The 14514-nt window shown below is 40.2% G+C and overlaps 1 protein-coding gene across 2 annotated transcripts in view; it reads left to right on the forward strand.

Annotated features, from left to right (window-relative positions):
• Nucleotides 1–12968, forward strand: part of LOC102790211 (AT-rich interactive domain-containing protein 3B) — a 57447-nt gene extending 44479 nt beyond the window's left edge. For both annotated transcript variants that reach the window (XM_087846738.1, XM_087846775.1), the window contains exons 5-9: nt 1415–1598; nt 3530–3789; nt 6130–6402; nt 8791–8883; nt 10180–12968. In XM_087846738.1, coding sequence (XP_087702864.1) covers nt 1415–1598; nt 3530–3789; nt 6130–6402; nt 8791–8883; nt 10180–10382 — 1013 coding nt within the window. In that variant the 3' untranslated portion in view covers nt 10383–12968. The remainder of the gene's footprint in view (nt 1–1414; nt 1599–3529; nt 3790–6129; nt 6403–8790; nt 8884–10179) is intronic.
• Nucleotides 12969–14514: the final 1546 nt, after the last annotated feature.

The following is a 14514-nucleotide window of genomic DNA, read 5'->3' on the forward strand; positions in this document are numbered from 1 at the left end:
TAACTGGGCTAATGTGTTTTCAAAGCAAATTTCACAGGAAATAGCCCTCGCCACCCATGTCTAACCTAACAACCCATAACAATATGTAGAGGTCACAAAAGTATATTGGGTGCTTCACCATCGACTGATATTTTGAAGCAGAATCCAATTTACACTGTAAAAACTTCAAATCAAAGTTATTCTTGCCTCTAGGCCAATTTGTGTTGGCAAGACAAAGTGCCTGTTTTAATTAATGAATTAAGAGTCATAACTTTCACTTCAAATGTCACTCAGAAACTGTATGTGTATGTAAGGCTGATAAAAATGCTTAAAGTTTAGTGTTGTTGGCCCAAAATGAGCTTAAGCATGTTTTCGCACAGGTTATATTTATAGTACACACGCTCAGTGTTTCATCACAATACAGCTTTTATTTCTGGCTCAATCCAGACTGCTGGCCTAATCAGCCTCACTCAACCTACCAGAGCTCTGAACAAACGCTCACATGTTTATTTGCGATCTGATTACCAGAAAGAAAAACGGTGAGGACGCTTTAAAACATTACCACAATAAAAAGTAGATATGCCTGCCAACACACATTTCTATCTGTCGTGGAACTCAACTGTGTAATTGCATCAATGTAGCAACATGATTGACTCATATGATTCCCCTATCTCACATTTGTTTGACTCTTTGTGGACAGGGGAGGGGGGTTAACTTCCATCTTTGCTATTAAGATATTCCTTCAGGACTTTCTCCTCTAGTGTCTCTACAAGTCAAGATATTTCAGCAGAAATTCGAGTGTTAAACACAGGTCCTTTTCCATTGTATTAACATTTACACCTTTTTGCATGTTCCAACCACAGACCACTCTAAGGGTTGTGCTCGTGGGAGTTCACGAGTGCTTCTGAGTGGCCCTGGAAAAAGAAAAACTGCTGGCTGGGCTCACTGTGACTAATTAAACTGGAAACAACTACCATTTTTTTAAGATAGCAGAGGAAAGGTTTATGGTCATTAAATTTAGCCATGCACTGTGCTTAAATAGCAACACAGCCAGTATGTTGATTCTCTCTGCTGCTTCTGTTATTGTTGCTGCTCTGCCTTGCTTTGAATTGACGTGGCAGTCAAAGTGGTTGTTCGCTGCATTAAAAACAAAAAACTTGAAACGGCTGATTAGGATTGTTCCACCATGCTCCCGCCTTATTTTTTTCCAAAGTAAAGGTGCCTATTGGTAAAAGTATTTCATTTTAGAGGGAACTCCATTGTGTGTCAGTATTTGGTCAGAAAGAGCCCATTCTCAGCATTAAGGTTCAATGTCTGAGTATTAAAAACTTTATCCATGTGAGACATAAATGCACTTTGAACCAAAGACATCCTTTGTAAGATATTGCTTAGAATTAACTGAGCCATATTTGTTTTCTTTTCCTGTCTTCCGTAGGAACCCCAGTCAATCGTATTCCAATCATGGCCAAGCAGGTCCTAGATCTGTACATGCTGTACAAGCTGGTGACAGAAAAGGGAGGCCTCGTCGAGGTTATCAATAAGAAGATCTGGAGAGAAATCACAAAGGGACTCAACCTGCCTACCTCCATCACCAGTGCTGCTTTTACTCTGCGGACACAGTAGGTCTTTGCATTTGTGACACAAAGCTAACTAATTAAAGGTGCTGGAACCGATTAAAGAATTTCAGCAGCTTTCCTCACCGTGTGGAAGCCAAAAGCTTCTTCAGGCACTAAATATGTTCATTTCGGGAGCATTTCAGCCATCTCTTCCAGTTGTCCTTCTCACTATGTCTTTTATTTTAATAATTCCAGCTGTCTAGAGAATTGTTGCGACAGCTAGTTTTACTTCCTAGTATACATGCGGAAACACGCCTCCTGCGTGCACATGCAATGATCCGCTCTGGCTGCAGCTTCTAAGTAGACATGTTGTTAGGAGTGTTTGGATTTGTGTGTTGGAATGAGTATGAATGTCATTCATTGGAACCCATACCTGTGTATTTATACACACACACAAGTTTTCTCCACTGGCCAAACTTTTCTCTTTACCCCCAACCCCTCAGTGCATTACATCACACATGATTGATTTCCATCGATTTATTGATGTGAATTTGGTCAGAGTTCACAGTGACTAAGGTGGGGTTTGATTGACAGCTTATAATGTCGAACCCTGACTAAAACTATATCGCTCTCTGGATGGAAACCCTTTAGCAGAGGTAACACCTCTATCTTGTCCAGCAGTACATATCCCTAATGAGCCTTGATGTATTTTTAATGTTGCTGGACTGTTGTGTAGCATTGGTCGGCTGGCTCTGTCTAATGGATGCTGCTGCTCGTGCTTCTTATTGATCCTTGGTACTTCTATCCCACCATTATGCAGTAAGCACGCATAATGTGTATAGTGTGCTCATTTATGGCATGGAAAACATTGCAGAGCTGTGACTCTGCATACTTGCAGTGCTGCTGTGATGTCATGCAAATATAATAAGTACACCAAACATGTTTTGAGCAAAGCTTTAAAGCAGTAAATTCTATATAAATTCATACATTTAAGAAAGGAGATTACTTTCAGTTTACTGAAGTGGCTTGATTTATAAATATGCAACCTAATGTCTGTTGTAAGGATCAAATATTAGAGAAATAAAGTTGCAAAAGGATTTGACACGGGGGGCAGAATCATTGTGACAGCACTGCTGGAGATAAAAGGTTTGGTCTTTATTCAAAGCAGTCTGTTTTTTGTTCTAAACTAAGGTACAGACAAAAAACAAAAAGTCGCAGTGAAATAAAACAGAGTTATCTCTACTATCTGAACAAATACACTGAGCTATATACACATTCGGATAAACAGTGCATCTCTCGGTGCACATGTCTTCGTACTGCAGCTTTAAATGTTCCCATGTGTGCTTTTTTATGTTCTGTCACATTTATAGAGAGCTGGATGCTCATCTTAAAAAAAAAAAAAAAAATTAGTCAGAGTGTGTTAGCATATGTGCAAGTAATCTTTGTTAGTCAATAGGTCAGAATAATTTTTTTGTCTAGTCTTAGCTCTCTGTGTGAGAGACAATTGTTAATGTGTTCATCTCTCACTGTGGTCAGAGAAGCCCCGCCCATTTGCTGTGCAAATATTTGTTTGCAGCCAGTCAGACAAAAAAAAAGTCGTCTTAAAGTTAAGGGAAATGGAACTAACGCTACTTGCTTTAGAAAATAAGGACTATTTTAAACTGTAAATGATGGGAGCCTACTGTAGAAGAGCCCAACAGTAGGTAGGAGTAAATTACCAGAACAGGTTCCCCTTAAGTCAAATAGCACTGGACAGTTTTTTAAGGACCAAAATGTTAGACTATTGACAGGCTATTAATGAGACATATTCAGTTTCATATTGGAAGAAGGAGAAAAATGTTTTCTTTTCTTACATATTCATAAAAAGGGTGCTGACGCCACTGCTGTACATGTTAACAGATGTAGTCAAATATTACAATATTATTTCTGATATTTTCTGTGCAAATCTTTCTGTCGTGATCTCACGTGTTACTGTGCTTTCCGTTTTCCTTAAGGTACATGAAATACCTGTACCCGTATGAGTGTGAGAGGAAAGGCCTCAGCTCCCCAGGCGAGCTTCAGGCTGCCATCGATAGTAACCGACGTGAGGGTCGCCGTCCGTCCTACAGCAGCAGCCTCTTCCGCTTTTCTCCCTCTCCCAGCACTGCTCCCCACATCCTCTCACCCCCAAAGATGCACCTTTCCAGTCTGGGAGCGGGGGCCTCAGTAGCTATCAATGGCCTTCAGGCCTCACCGGGACCCTCTTTGAAGAAAGGTACGTGCTTGAAAGCTTGAGGTTAAAGAAAACACCAGAATCTGATCTATGCCCTTTGGTTAATAAATAGAAGTGGGGTTTACTTTCTGTTGCCTATCTGGCAGCTCTCAGATGTATATACTGTGTGTTAGTCTAAAGGTCCTTTGGATCAATTAAGGCCACAATGAACTAAGTAAATGTTTATATCAAAAACTACAACTGCTTCATACTGGTTACTATAGCTGGGTGCTGCTTGTTAAGACCTTGAAAGAGATTGTAGAGAAATGCTGCCCTCTGTTGCAGTTTTGAAAAACTACACCTGTGAAAACAATTGATAAAGGATAAAATAAAACATTAGCTACAGGAAAGGCTCTGGTTTTAGTAATTTGATGAGGACTTTTCCCTACATATGGAGCCTGACATGTCGCAGCATTGTGGTCTGTTTTTGTCAAATATCCATGTGAATGTGAGTGTCTGCTTCCGCGTGTGTCCCTGTGTGTTTGTGCATTTTTAGCGTTCATGTCTTTGTATATGTATGGAGTACACCCAGTTATCTGGGTGGAACCAATTCTGCCTCAGGCTATCGAGGCCCTCACCTTTATTACTGCTTAATAACATAGTTGGGGACACTTTGTGACCTTTGCCTTTAGTCCACATAGCTGGAATCTGGTTGATAACTGTCATTACACTGCTATCTTTTCTGAAGTTACTTTAACTTTGTTGGTGTGTGACTCAGTTGTGAACCCCAGCAGAATCTGTGCTTTAATTTAATTTTTAATTTTTTAATTTTGACTCATATATTGGATGTAGCTACAAACCAGTTCTACTTTGTTATAAATCAGTGTGTTAAAAAATATTTATAACAACAGAAATTAAATCAGATGGCTAAAGATCAGTTTAATCAAAACGTTTTAGAGAGATGTAGAAGGCTTGCAGTTTCTTCTTTGTTTCTCTTTTTGTGTACTTCTACTGCTTTCATTACAATCTGAACCAAAACACAGCCAAATGTATTTGTTAAGAAATGTAAAGGAGTCCAGCATAAAGTTTCAGACACAAATTTTGCATGTCTTCTGCAAAAATCTGACATTCAGGCTGCTTTTTCTGCTGTTCAGCTAAACATTTTTCTCACAAAATGCAACTTTTTTTTAAGATTACAAAGTGGAGATAGATGTACATACTAGTAAAATATAACTGTAATCTATACTGAGTTTTCCATGGTTTTTTAGAGGTTGCGTTTCTGGGAAGTGGTGGTGTTATTTTAAGGTTGTTTCCCCGTGTTTTTTTATTTTATTTTATAACCCTTGTAGTACCCCTGTACTTATAGTCCAAAGTCTTTAATCTTCACAAAATAACATGTTTTTAGAAATAATGCAAACTTATGTGGATAACTTTAACTTGCATACATAAAAAGAATAAACATGTTTTATCAACACAACTCCATTTGTGGAGTAAGCGTAGTCGGGGCCTACAAGTTTCTGGCTGTTGTATATATTTGTTTTTGCTGGTGAACACCCAGTTACCGGAGTATTTGTGTTGTGTTACCAGCGCCTCTGTTTAGAAAAGTTCAGTCCTGGGTAACCTGTTGTAGTTCAAGTGTCCCATTGTGTGAAGTAATGCTGCCTACTTGTAGCCACTGTGAAACGCATGCCGATAGGGGTGATTGGGTTACTATAATACGGCTGTGAATAGGAGACATTTCAGTATAACAGTTACTCAGATGTTGCGTACTATCTTCACTGCCCCAGAAAGGGAAATGACACATGTAACCTAAAACCAGATGTCTCCCTACTTCACTTAGAAATTGTGGATCTTCTTAACAGATACATCTGGGGCTTGTCTAAACTCTGGTGTCTTGCAGAATTTGAGGCTCTTTCACACAGCACTCACATAAGCCTTTCTTGAAACATAATAATCATTTGTGATCATTTCATTAAAATTTGTAGTTCCAGTTGCCAGCTTACCTTTTGTCTGAGAGCAAGAAACCATATATATATTTTTGTTTTGTTTTGTTTTGCCAACACACAGACCTCACACTTTTGTTTTTCCATCCATTCTGATGTATGTTGCCTAAATACAAAATTGGAATCATTTGGCTGAGCAAAAACATTGAGGTCCTTCATATCAGCTTTTCTATAGTAGAAAAAAACCCTTAAGTACTGGGTTTAGTACAGTACTATGGATAGTACATATACCCACTTGTCCACTCAAGGTGTGGGCTTTACTATTATAGCTCCCATTAGGTAGGACTGATAACCTTTCATATTCACCTTGATAGATTCATGCATTTCAGTTTTTAAGTTACACAGAATCACGAATCACTCCTTTTGACTTATTCAGACTAAACTTCAATTTCTCCTCCAGATGACCTGACCCCACCGATTATGGCTGCAAGACCTTCCATGGCGCTGGCTCTGGGTCAGCAGCAGGTTGCTGGCTTGGCCAGAGCTGCCACACTGGAGCAGCTTAGAGAAAAGCTGGAGACCGGTGGTGGAGAGGGGCCAGAGAGGAAGATGGCCCGCCTGGCAGAAGAGCAACAGCGCCTGATGCAGCAGGCTTTCCAGCATAACCTACTGGCCATGGCTTCCCATATGCCTATGAACCTGCGTCTGGGAGCCCCTGCTATGCCTACCAGAGGTCAGTGTTGAGACGTTTGTTGAGATTATGTCTAAAAAAAACCCTGGAAATTAAATACAGTGTTTGTTTTTCTATTGGAGTTAGAGGTATTATATTATGGAATCGCAGTTTTAGTGTGTTTTGAGACATCTGTAAACTTTGGTGAATGTTTTTGGTGAATATCCATCAATATTCTCCAAAGTCTGTGGATATCTCTAAAGAGCATGCTGCTATCATGGACCCAAACCTATTGCTGTACAATGTACAGTGGGGCAAAAAAGTATTTAGTCAGCCACCGATTGTGCAAGTTCCCCCACTTAAAATGATGACAGAGGTCAGTAATTTGCACCAGAGGTACACTTCAACTGTGAGAGACAGAATGTGAAAAAAAAATCCATGAATTCACATGGTAGGATTTGTAAAGAATTTATTCGTAAATCAGGGTGGAAAATAAGTATTTGGTCACCTCAAACAAGGAAAATCCCTGGCTCTCACAGACCTGTAACGTCTTCTGTAAGAAGCTTTTCTGTCCCCCACTCGTTACCTGTATGAATGGCACCTGTTTGACCTCATCATCTGTATAAAAGACACCTGTCCACAGCCTCAACCAGTCAGACTCCAAACTCCGCCATGGCCAAGACCAAAGAGCTTTCGAAGGACACCAGGAAAAGAATTGTAGACCTGCACCAGACTGGGAAGAGTGAATCTACAATAGGCAAGCAGCTTGGTGTGAAAAAATCAACTGTGGGAGCAATCATCAGAAAATGGAAGACATACAAGACCACTGATAATCTCCCTCGATCTGGGGCTCCACGCAAGATCTCATCCCGTGGGGTCAAAATGATCATGAGAACGGTGAGCAAAGATCCCAGAACCACACGGGGGGACCTGGTGAATGACCTGCAGAGAGCTGGGACCAAAGTAACAAAGGTCACCATCAGTAACACACTACAACGGCAGGGAATCAAATCCCGCAGTGCCAGACGTGTTCCGCTGCTGAAGCCAGTGCATGTCCAGGCCCGTCTGAAGTTTGCCAGAGAGCACATGGATGATACAGCAGAGGATTGGGAGAATGTCATGTGGTCAGATGAAACCAAAGTAGAACTTTTTGGTATAAACTCAACTCGTCGTGTTTGGAGGAAGAAGAATACTGAGTTGCATCCCAAGAACACCATACCTACTGTGAAGCATGGGGGTGGAAACATCATGCTATGGGGCTGTTTTTCTGCCAAGGGGACAGGACGACTGATCCGTGTTAAGGACAGAATGAATGGGGCCAAGTATCATGAGATTTTGAGCCAAAACCTCCTTCCATCAGTGAGAACTTTGAAGATGAAACGAGGCTGGGTCTTCCAACATGACAATGATCCAAAACACACCGCCCGGGCAACAAAGGAGTGGCTCTGTAAGAAGCATTTGAAAGTCCTGGAGTGGCCTAGCCAGTCTCCAGACCTCAACCCCATAGAAAATCTGTGGCGGGAGTTGAAAGTCCGTGTTGCTCGGCGACAGCCCCAAAACATCACTGCTCTTGAGAAGATCTGCATGGAGGAATGGGCCAAAATACCAGCTACTGTGTGTGCAAACCTGGTAAAGACCTATAGTAAACGTTTGACCTCTGTTATTGCCAACAAAGGTTATGTTACAAAGTATTGAGTTGTATTTTTGTTATTGACCAAATACTTATTTTCCACCCTGATTTACGAATAAATTCTTTACAAATCCTACCATGTGAATTCATGGATTTTTTTTTCACATTCTGTCTCTCACAGTTGAAGTGTACCTCTGGTGCAAATTACTGACCTCTGTCATCATTTTAAGTGGGGGAACTTGCACAATCGGTGGCTGACTAAATACTTTTTTGCCCCACTGTATTGCTGGGATTGGCAGCAAAGCATGCATTAGCCAACAGAAAAAAATCTTTAAGTGTAAGATATTGTTATCATCTTTTCACTGCTTAAGTTTTTTCTTTCTGTGGGGGAACCTGAGCTCGTTTCTTGTTCTCATCAAACCCACCAGGCTAACTCTTCTGCCAAAAACAAATGTGTTTTCCGTTGCAGAGCATGTAGCTGCAACCGATTTACCAAAGCCCATCAGTTAATATGTTTTAAGCTGCTGCACGACTTTGCAGAAATCTGCATACATTCTATTCTGTAATTATTTGAATAATTTCATGTATTTCAGGAATAGCTGACAATGCTCTTCCCTTGGTTAGATGTTGTTAAGTTGTTTCTCTTGACCATGGAAATAATTCTGTCATCATGCACATTAGTTGTGTAGTTCGGCATAAACTGTCATGGGTCAAGGGTCAAGAAACTGACTAAATACATATTATGTATTAATGGTGAAATTATCAAGAAAGAAACAAAAATACACAAAAATAATCTCTCCACTCTTATTTATGTTTTTCAGAAGAGAAGCAGCAAGACATGTCTCTGAGTATCTCAACCAATGGAAATTCCAGCATTACTGTCTCAGTAGAGGTCAATGGCACAATCTACTCAGGTGTGTATAATAATAATAATAATAATAATAATAATAATAATAATAATAATAATAAAACATTTTATTTATAGGCGCCTTTCAGACGCTCAAGGTCACCTTACAGTAACACGTAAACAATACCATAAAAAACATAAGAAAAAAATATATATAGCAAACATGGTAGATAAATTTAGACATAAACAGTCATAAAAGTATAAAAGCAAATATAAAACCTGAGCAAGGTAAAAATGGCCTAAGACAGATCAGGTGTATGCAATTCTAAACAGATGGGTTTTGAGTAGTGATTTAAAAGTGGTGAGACAGTGTGTGGTCCGTGAAGCAAGTGGAAGTGCATCCAAAGTCTCGGGGCAGAACAACTAAAGTCTCTGAGTCCCATGGTAGTCAGGCGAGCAGGTGGAACTGACAGAAGGGAAGCTGAAGAAGAGCGGAGTGTACGAAGGGGTGAGTATGTATGGAGAAGATCGGATAGATATGGAGGAGCAAGGTCATGAAGCGCTTTGAAAGTGAGAAGCAGGATCTTGAAATTGACACGGAGGTTAATTGGGAGCCAATGGAGCTGTTTAAGAACAGGTGTTATATGTTCAGTGGATCTAGTTCTGGAAATAATACGAGCAGCTGTATTTTGAACCAACTGCAGTTTATGGAGGGATTCATAAGGTAAACCATAGAGAAGAGAATTACAGTAATCCAGACGAGATGTGACAAGAGCATTGACAAGTATGGCGGTACTGTGTGGTGTGAGTGAGGGACGAAGACGGTTAATATTACGGAGATGAAAGTAGGAAGACCGAGTGATATTATTTATATGTGCTGTGAAGGACAGAGTGCTATTGAGGATGACACCAAGACTCTTAACCTGAGGGTGACAACAGAGTTATCAATGGATAACGAAAGACTGGTTGGAACTGTAGTCAGTTTTGATCTGGTGCCTATTAAAATGAATTCTGTTTTATTGCCATTAAGTTTAAGAAAGTTGTGAGTAAACCAGACCTTGATTTCACTTAAACAGTCAGAAATGGATGTGGGTGGGAGAGTAGCTGTGGGTTTGGAGGATAGGTAGAGCTGGGTGTCATCTGCGTAGCAGTGAAACTGGATGTTACGCTTCCTAAAAATATTACCTAGGGGTAGGAGATAGATGATAAAAAGTAAAGGACCCAGGACAGAGCCTTGGGGTACACCGGAATTAACTGGAGTAGATACGAGGGTGGGATTAGGTAAATTATTTTGTTTAACCTCTGGAAGGATTCAAGCATCAATGTTCATTTTTAACTAATGACTTTTCTCCTTTTTCTTTAGGAACCCTGTTCGCCCAGAAGTCTGGTGGGGCCCCGGGGCCATCTGTGTCTGCTGCTACTGCTACTGCTGTTTCAGCCTCCCCTGCTGGAACCAGCGCAAGCTTTGGTTTTTCCGCACCTCAGGCCCAGAGCCTCAGCCCCGCATCCTCCTCCTCCTCCAAGGGTCCCGGCTCGGCTGAGCCGACCCCCACCGGGTCACCCTAACTCAGGCTGCCCTTTGTACCTTCTCCCCAGGCCTCTGCTCCTGCAGGAGGCCCAGCATGAATATACAGTACAATAAGAAACCGAAAAGAAACTGTTGCACAACAAATACCTCATCAACCTGTCTTGGCTGTCCAATCATGAACACAGAGCCTGAAAATTTAATGATATATCTAAAATAAATTGCTATGCATTTTATTTTTGATCTAACACACACACACATGCACGCACATACACACAGGAACACAACACTACAACCACATCATGCACAGACACACATCACATATATATATACTTGTTAATCCTAATCGACATGCTAAACACAATCAGCTCAGCCAAAACCCACTGACAGGTGTAGTCACAACCGAACTTGAAAAGTTTTATCTTAGAACATTTTGTTTGTTTGTTGCCATTTTGTTGTCTTTTTTGATTTTGTGTTTTAGAATGATTTTTTTTTTTTTTTTAGTTTTTCTCCTTTTACATACCTCAAATCAAATAACCTGCAGTGGTGTCTTTACCTCAGGAGCTGTAGTATATTTAACCTGAATCAACTTTATTTTTATATTCTTTTTGACCTAGTTGCAATCAGGGGAAGTTGGGTAACTGTCACCAGTGGAAACCTGTGTACAGAGCACCCCCCCTCACAGTGATGGGCCTCCAACTGGGGCTGCTCAGGTGTCTTCAACGTGCTGTGGCGTCAAACTGGTGATGATCTGATACTGTAGATCAGCAGATTAAATACCTCATTTCATCCTTTCAGCTGCCCTCAGTTGAGCTCTGGAGAAGTCCATTAGAAAGGTTGCAAAGCTAAAGTTTAAGTAGTTTCAGCTCCACGTGCGCGCACAAAGTTGGGTTAACAGTAACAGGCCGTTAGAGCCTGAGCTTTGTGTTTCACCCATAGCGGTACAGAGAGGTAATACTGAGGCATTCCTAGCTCCTGCAGACCAGATTTGAGTTTGTTGTTCCCCTATTTTTATTTTTTTTTGTGTGCATCCTTCCTCCAGCTGCATCCACAGAGCTGAATGTCGAGTTGGGTGGCATCGTCATCTCTGACCACACATTGGCCTCTCTGCTTTGGGGAGGGGGGGCGGCGTCTCTCTCAGGAAAAGCAATGTGACAACTGCAAGGAATCACTGTCAGTTTAAAGAGACACAAAAAAAAAGAGGATTAATACGTGAAGAATGCACATGACTGTTTCAAAAATACCTCATCAGACTCTCTGAAAAGGAGAGTAACACTACATACCTCAAAAGGCTGTGAAGCCATCGAGACTTGACGCCCCGAATCCTACGTGAACTGAAACTGTTATGGATGTGCTGTCACACTGCTGGTGGTTTTTGGGGACAAAGAAGTGGGATGGGCTTGATATATTTCTCCTGTATTTACTTGTAGAACGTGTTTCATGCTTTCTTCTTCTTTGTTTTTTATTTTTTTCCCCCCCTTTTTTAGGTTCATCAGGTTGTCTGAGAAGAATGATATATCTGAGGTGCTTTTTCAGCAGAGAGGAACAGACAAGTTATTTTTTCATTGACATGTTGATTTTCTTTCTTAAAAAAACAAAACAAAAAAAAAAACAATGGTGTTTCCATAGGGGTAAGAAAACAACCTTAAGTTTGACTGTGTATGTTGAAATTGCATCTTTTTTGTGACAATGGCAAAATCATGATATGCATTTGAACAATCATGTGACCAGTGTTTTCTTTTTCTTTTTTTACACCTCCATCCTCTGGTTATTGCACAGCTACATACCAAAGACTAGCACAGTCAGTCCTTATGAACGTTTTGTACAATCCTGCTAACAGGATGCTGATGCATAGCAAGCAGGTCTCTGTTGGACTGCAAAAGGTGTCTCTTTCACACTCTTTCAAACTGACTGTGAGGTTTTTTTTCACAAGTAGTTAGCGGAAAGTGCATTTAAAACTGTAAAGACTGAAAACCCAATTACATGACTTGTACAGGTGGGCATATTCGACCCTTTTAACAGATTTCATTATTTAAAACTGAAGGCCGGATACAGTGGCCTCATTAACAGTTGCATTTGAGTAGTTTGTTTAACCTGTTTGCGCAGTCCCTCACAGTCAATGTGGACAGTACCCCGCATTTTCTTTTATCGATTTACCCCAGGCACAGCTTGATTATGATGAACATGTTATTGTAGGATGCTTTTCTCCCTTTAAAGTTTTTTTTTTTAAAAGCATTGAAACCCCACAAAAGAACAACATTTTCTAGCTTTACTTGTGTTGAATGTAAGGCATTTTAACTGTTTAGACCTTTTTACGCCTAGTGTGGTCTGAGGTGGGCAGCCTTGTTGCTTTTCTTAGATTGTATTTTAGCAATTATGTGTCAGGTTTTGCAGTGCAGATCGCAGGTCAGGGTTTAAGAACCTTTGAGAACTGCGCTGTTAGTCTGTCAGTATAGCCTTCGCAACCTTGTATGACACATAACTGTATTTTATAAAAGGTGAGGAGTATAGATGCTGCCTTAAAATTAGTTGCTGGTCAGATGCGGTCCATGCAGGCTTCCCTATGAAAGTTTTTCTCTTCAGGCTTAATCCTTTTGCTGCCCCCCCCCCCCCCCCCCCCCTTTTTTTTTTTTTTTTTTAAATCACACGTTAGACACAAGTTATCACTCAGTTTCTTGTGTTATCAAGTGAGTTTTGATATTTATTTGTTTTTTTTCCCTTTTCCTGGTGGACCTTGCTTTTAGTAACAATCTTCATTATTTAGGCTGCCACTAAAATATTTTCTGTTTTCCAAGTCCATTCTCTCTGTTTCTTGTGCTCATTCTAAGCAATGACTGTTTGATGATGTAGCTTCACTGCCTTTGTACATTAGTGTGTTTGTGTGTGTGTGCAAGCAGGTGCAGTATATTGAGTAAGTAATAACATTAAAGGCACTGCAGGTGGCGCCACTGGTGAATTATTTTTTTTTAATGCTGAATGAGGAGGTGATAAATGACTTTTAAGAAATATTTAAGTAGATAAAGGTTTATCCACATTTTTCTGCTCAATACTCGTACAGTTCCGGTTTGTTCCGAGGTTGAAGGGCATTTTTTTGGTGGTTCCTCATAGACTGACTAAAGGGTCACTTTTCTTCCTCAGTGTTTGCTTCAACCCAGCAAACCACTCTGGTCACTGTCTTTCAAGGCTCCTGTCACTTGTCACTTGTATGGATAGGTGCATTATATATAATGTGTTGTGCCTGTATACCTGCATCCATGTGTGGAGTGTGAGTGAGTGTGTGTCCCCCCCTTCCACTTCTTCATACCACATTACCTCAGGGCAGGGAGCTGCATTCAGTGTTGCATATGATGTTGAAGCTGCATTGAGGGATAAATGCTGATAGAAGCTGCGGTCACTTCGCAGAATGCTACTTTGGATTTGGTGTCTCTTTTCTTTTTCTTTTTGTCGTCAATAACTGCATTATGGCAAGGTCTCGTTACTCAGGAAGCTGTGAAGTTGGAAGTATGCGGAACCTTTTGATTTTGGAGTCAGTTCAATTTTAAATTGTTTAAAAACTAACCTGATCTGTGTACAAACAGGTGCATATGCAAGTGGTTATTGAATACCTCATTTATCAATTTTATGTTGTTTTTGGCTTGTACAATGCTCCGTATATTAATTCAACTGTGGGGTTTGTGCATATTTTTGTACTGTTATTATTATTATGGACATGATAATAATGATATTACTGATATTATAGTTTTCTCTTTGATTAAAGCAAACAAAAAAAATAGGACAAAACATGAATGCTTGTAAAAACTGGTTTGTGCTGATTGTATTTATGAGGAGCACTTTTCTAAAGTGGTTTTCACACATTCAGTTTTGTTCATATCAGTTAATATAAAGATATGGTTCTCAGGGCTTTTAACTTGTATGTCATGATAAAGTTTTACTTTATATCCTATGTCCCTGTGTGTTGGTTAGTTGCTTTCTTTCCCCCTTTTTCATCTGAGATCACCATATAGGAACACACTAACATGCAATCAACACTCTTGGGGGGGCTTATTGTACATTTTTGCCTTGAAGCTTAAATTTTGAAAAGCATTTTTACAATCCTTCAAGTTAATTTCCAGTAAAGCTGACGTTCTCTTCGTAAACAGTCCTTATTAGGTTCAGTCATTTCAATACCAAGAA

This window comes from Neolamprologus brichardi, chromosome 1 (genome assembly GCF_056152115.1).
Source record: "Neolamprologus brichardi isolate AB-2024 chromosome 1, ASM5615211v1, whole genome shotgun sequence".
Classification (NCBI taxonomy): domain Eukaryota; kingdom Metazoa; phylum Chordata; class Actinopteri; order Cichliformes; family Cichlidae; genus Neolamprologus; species Neolamprologus brichardi.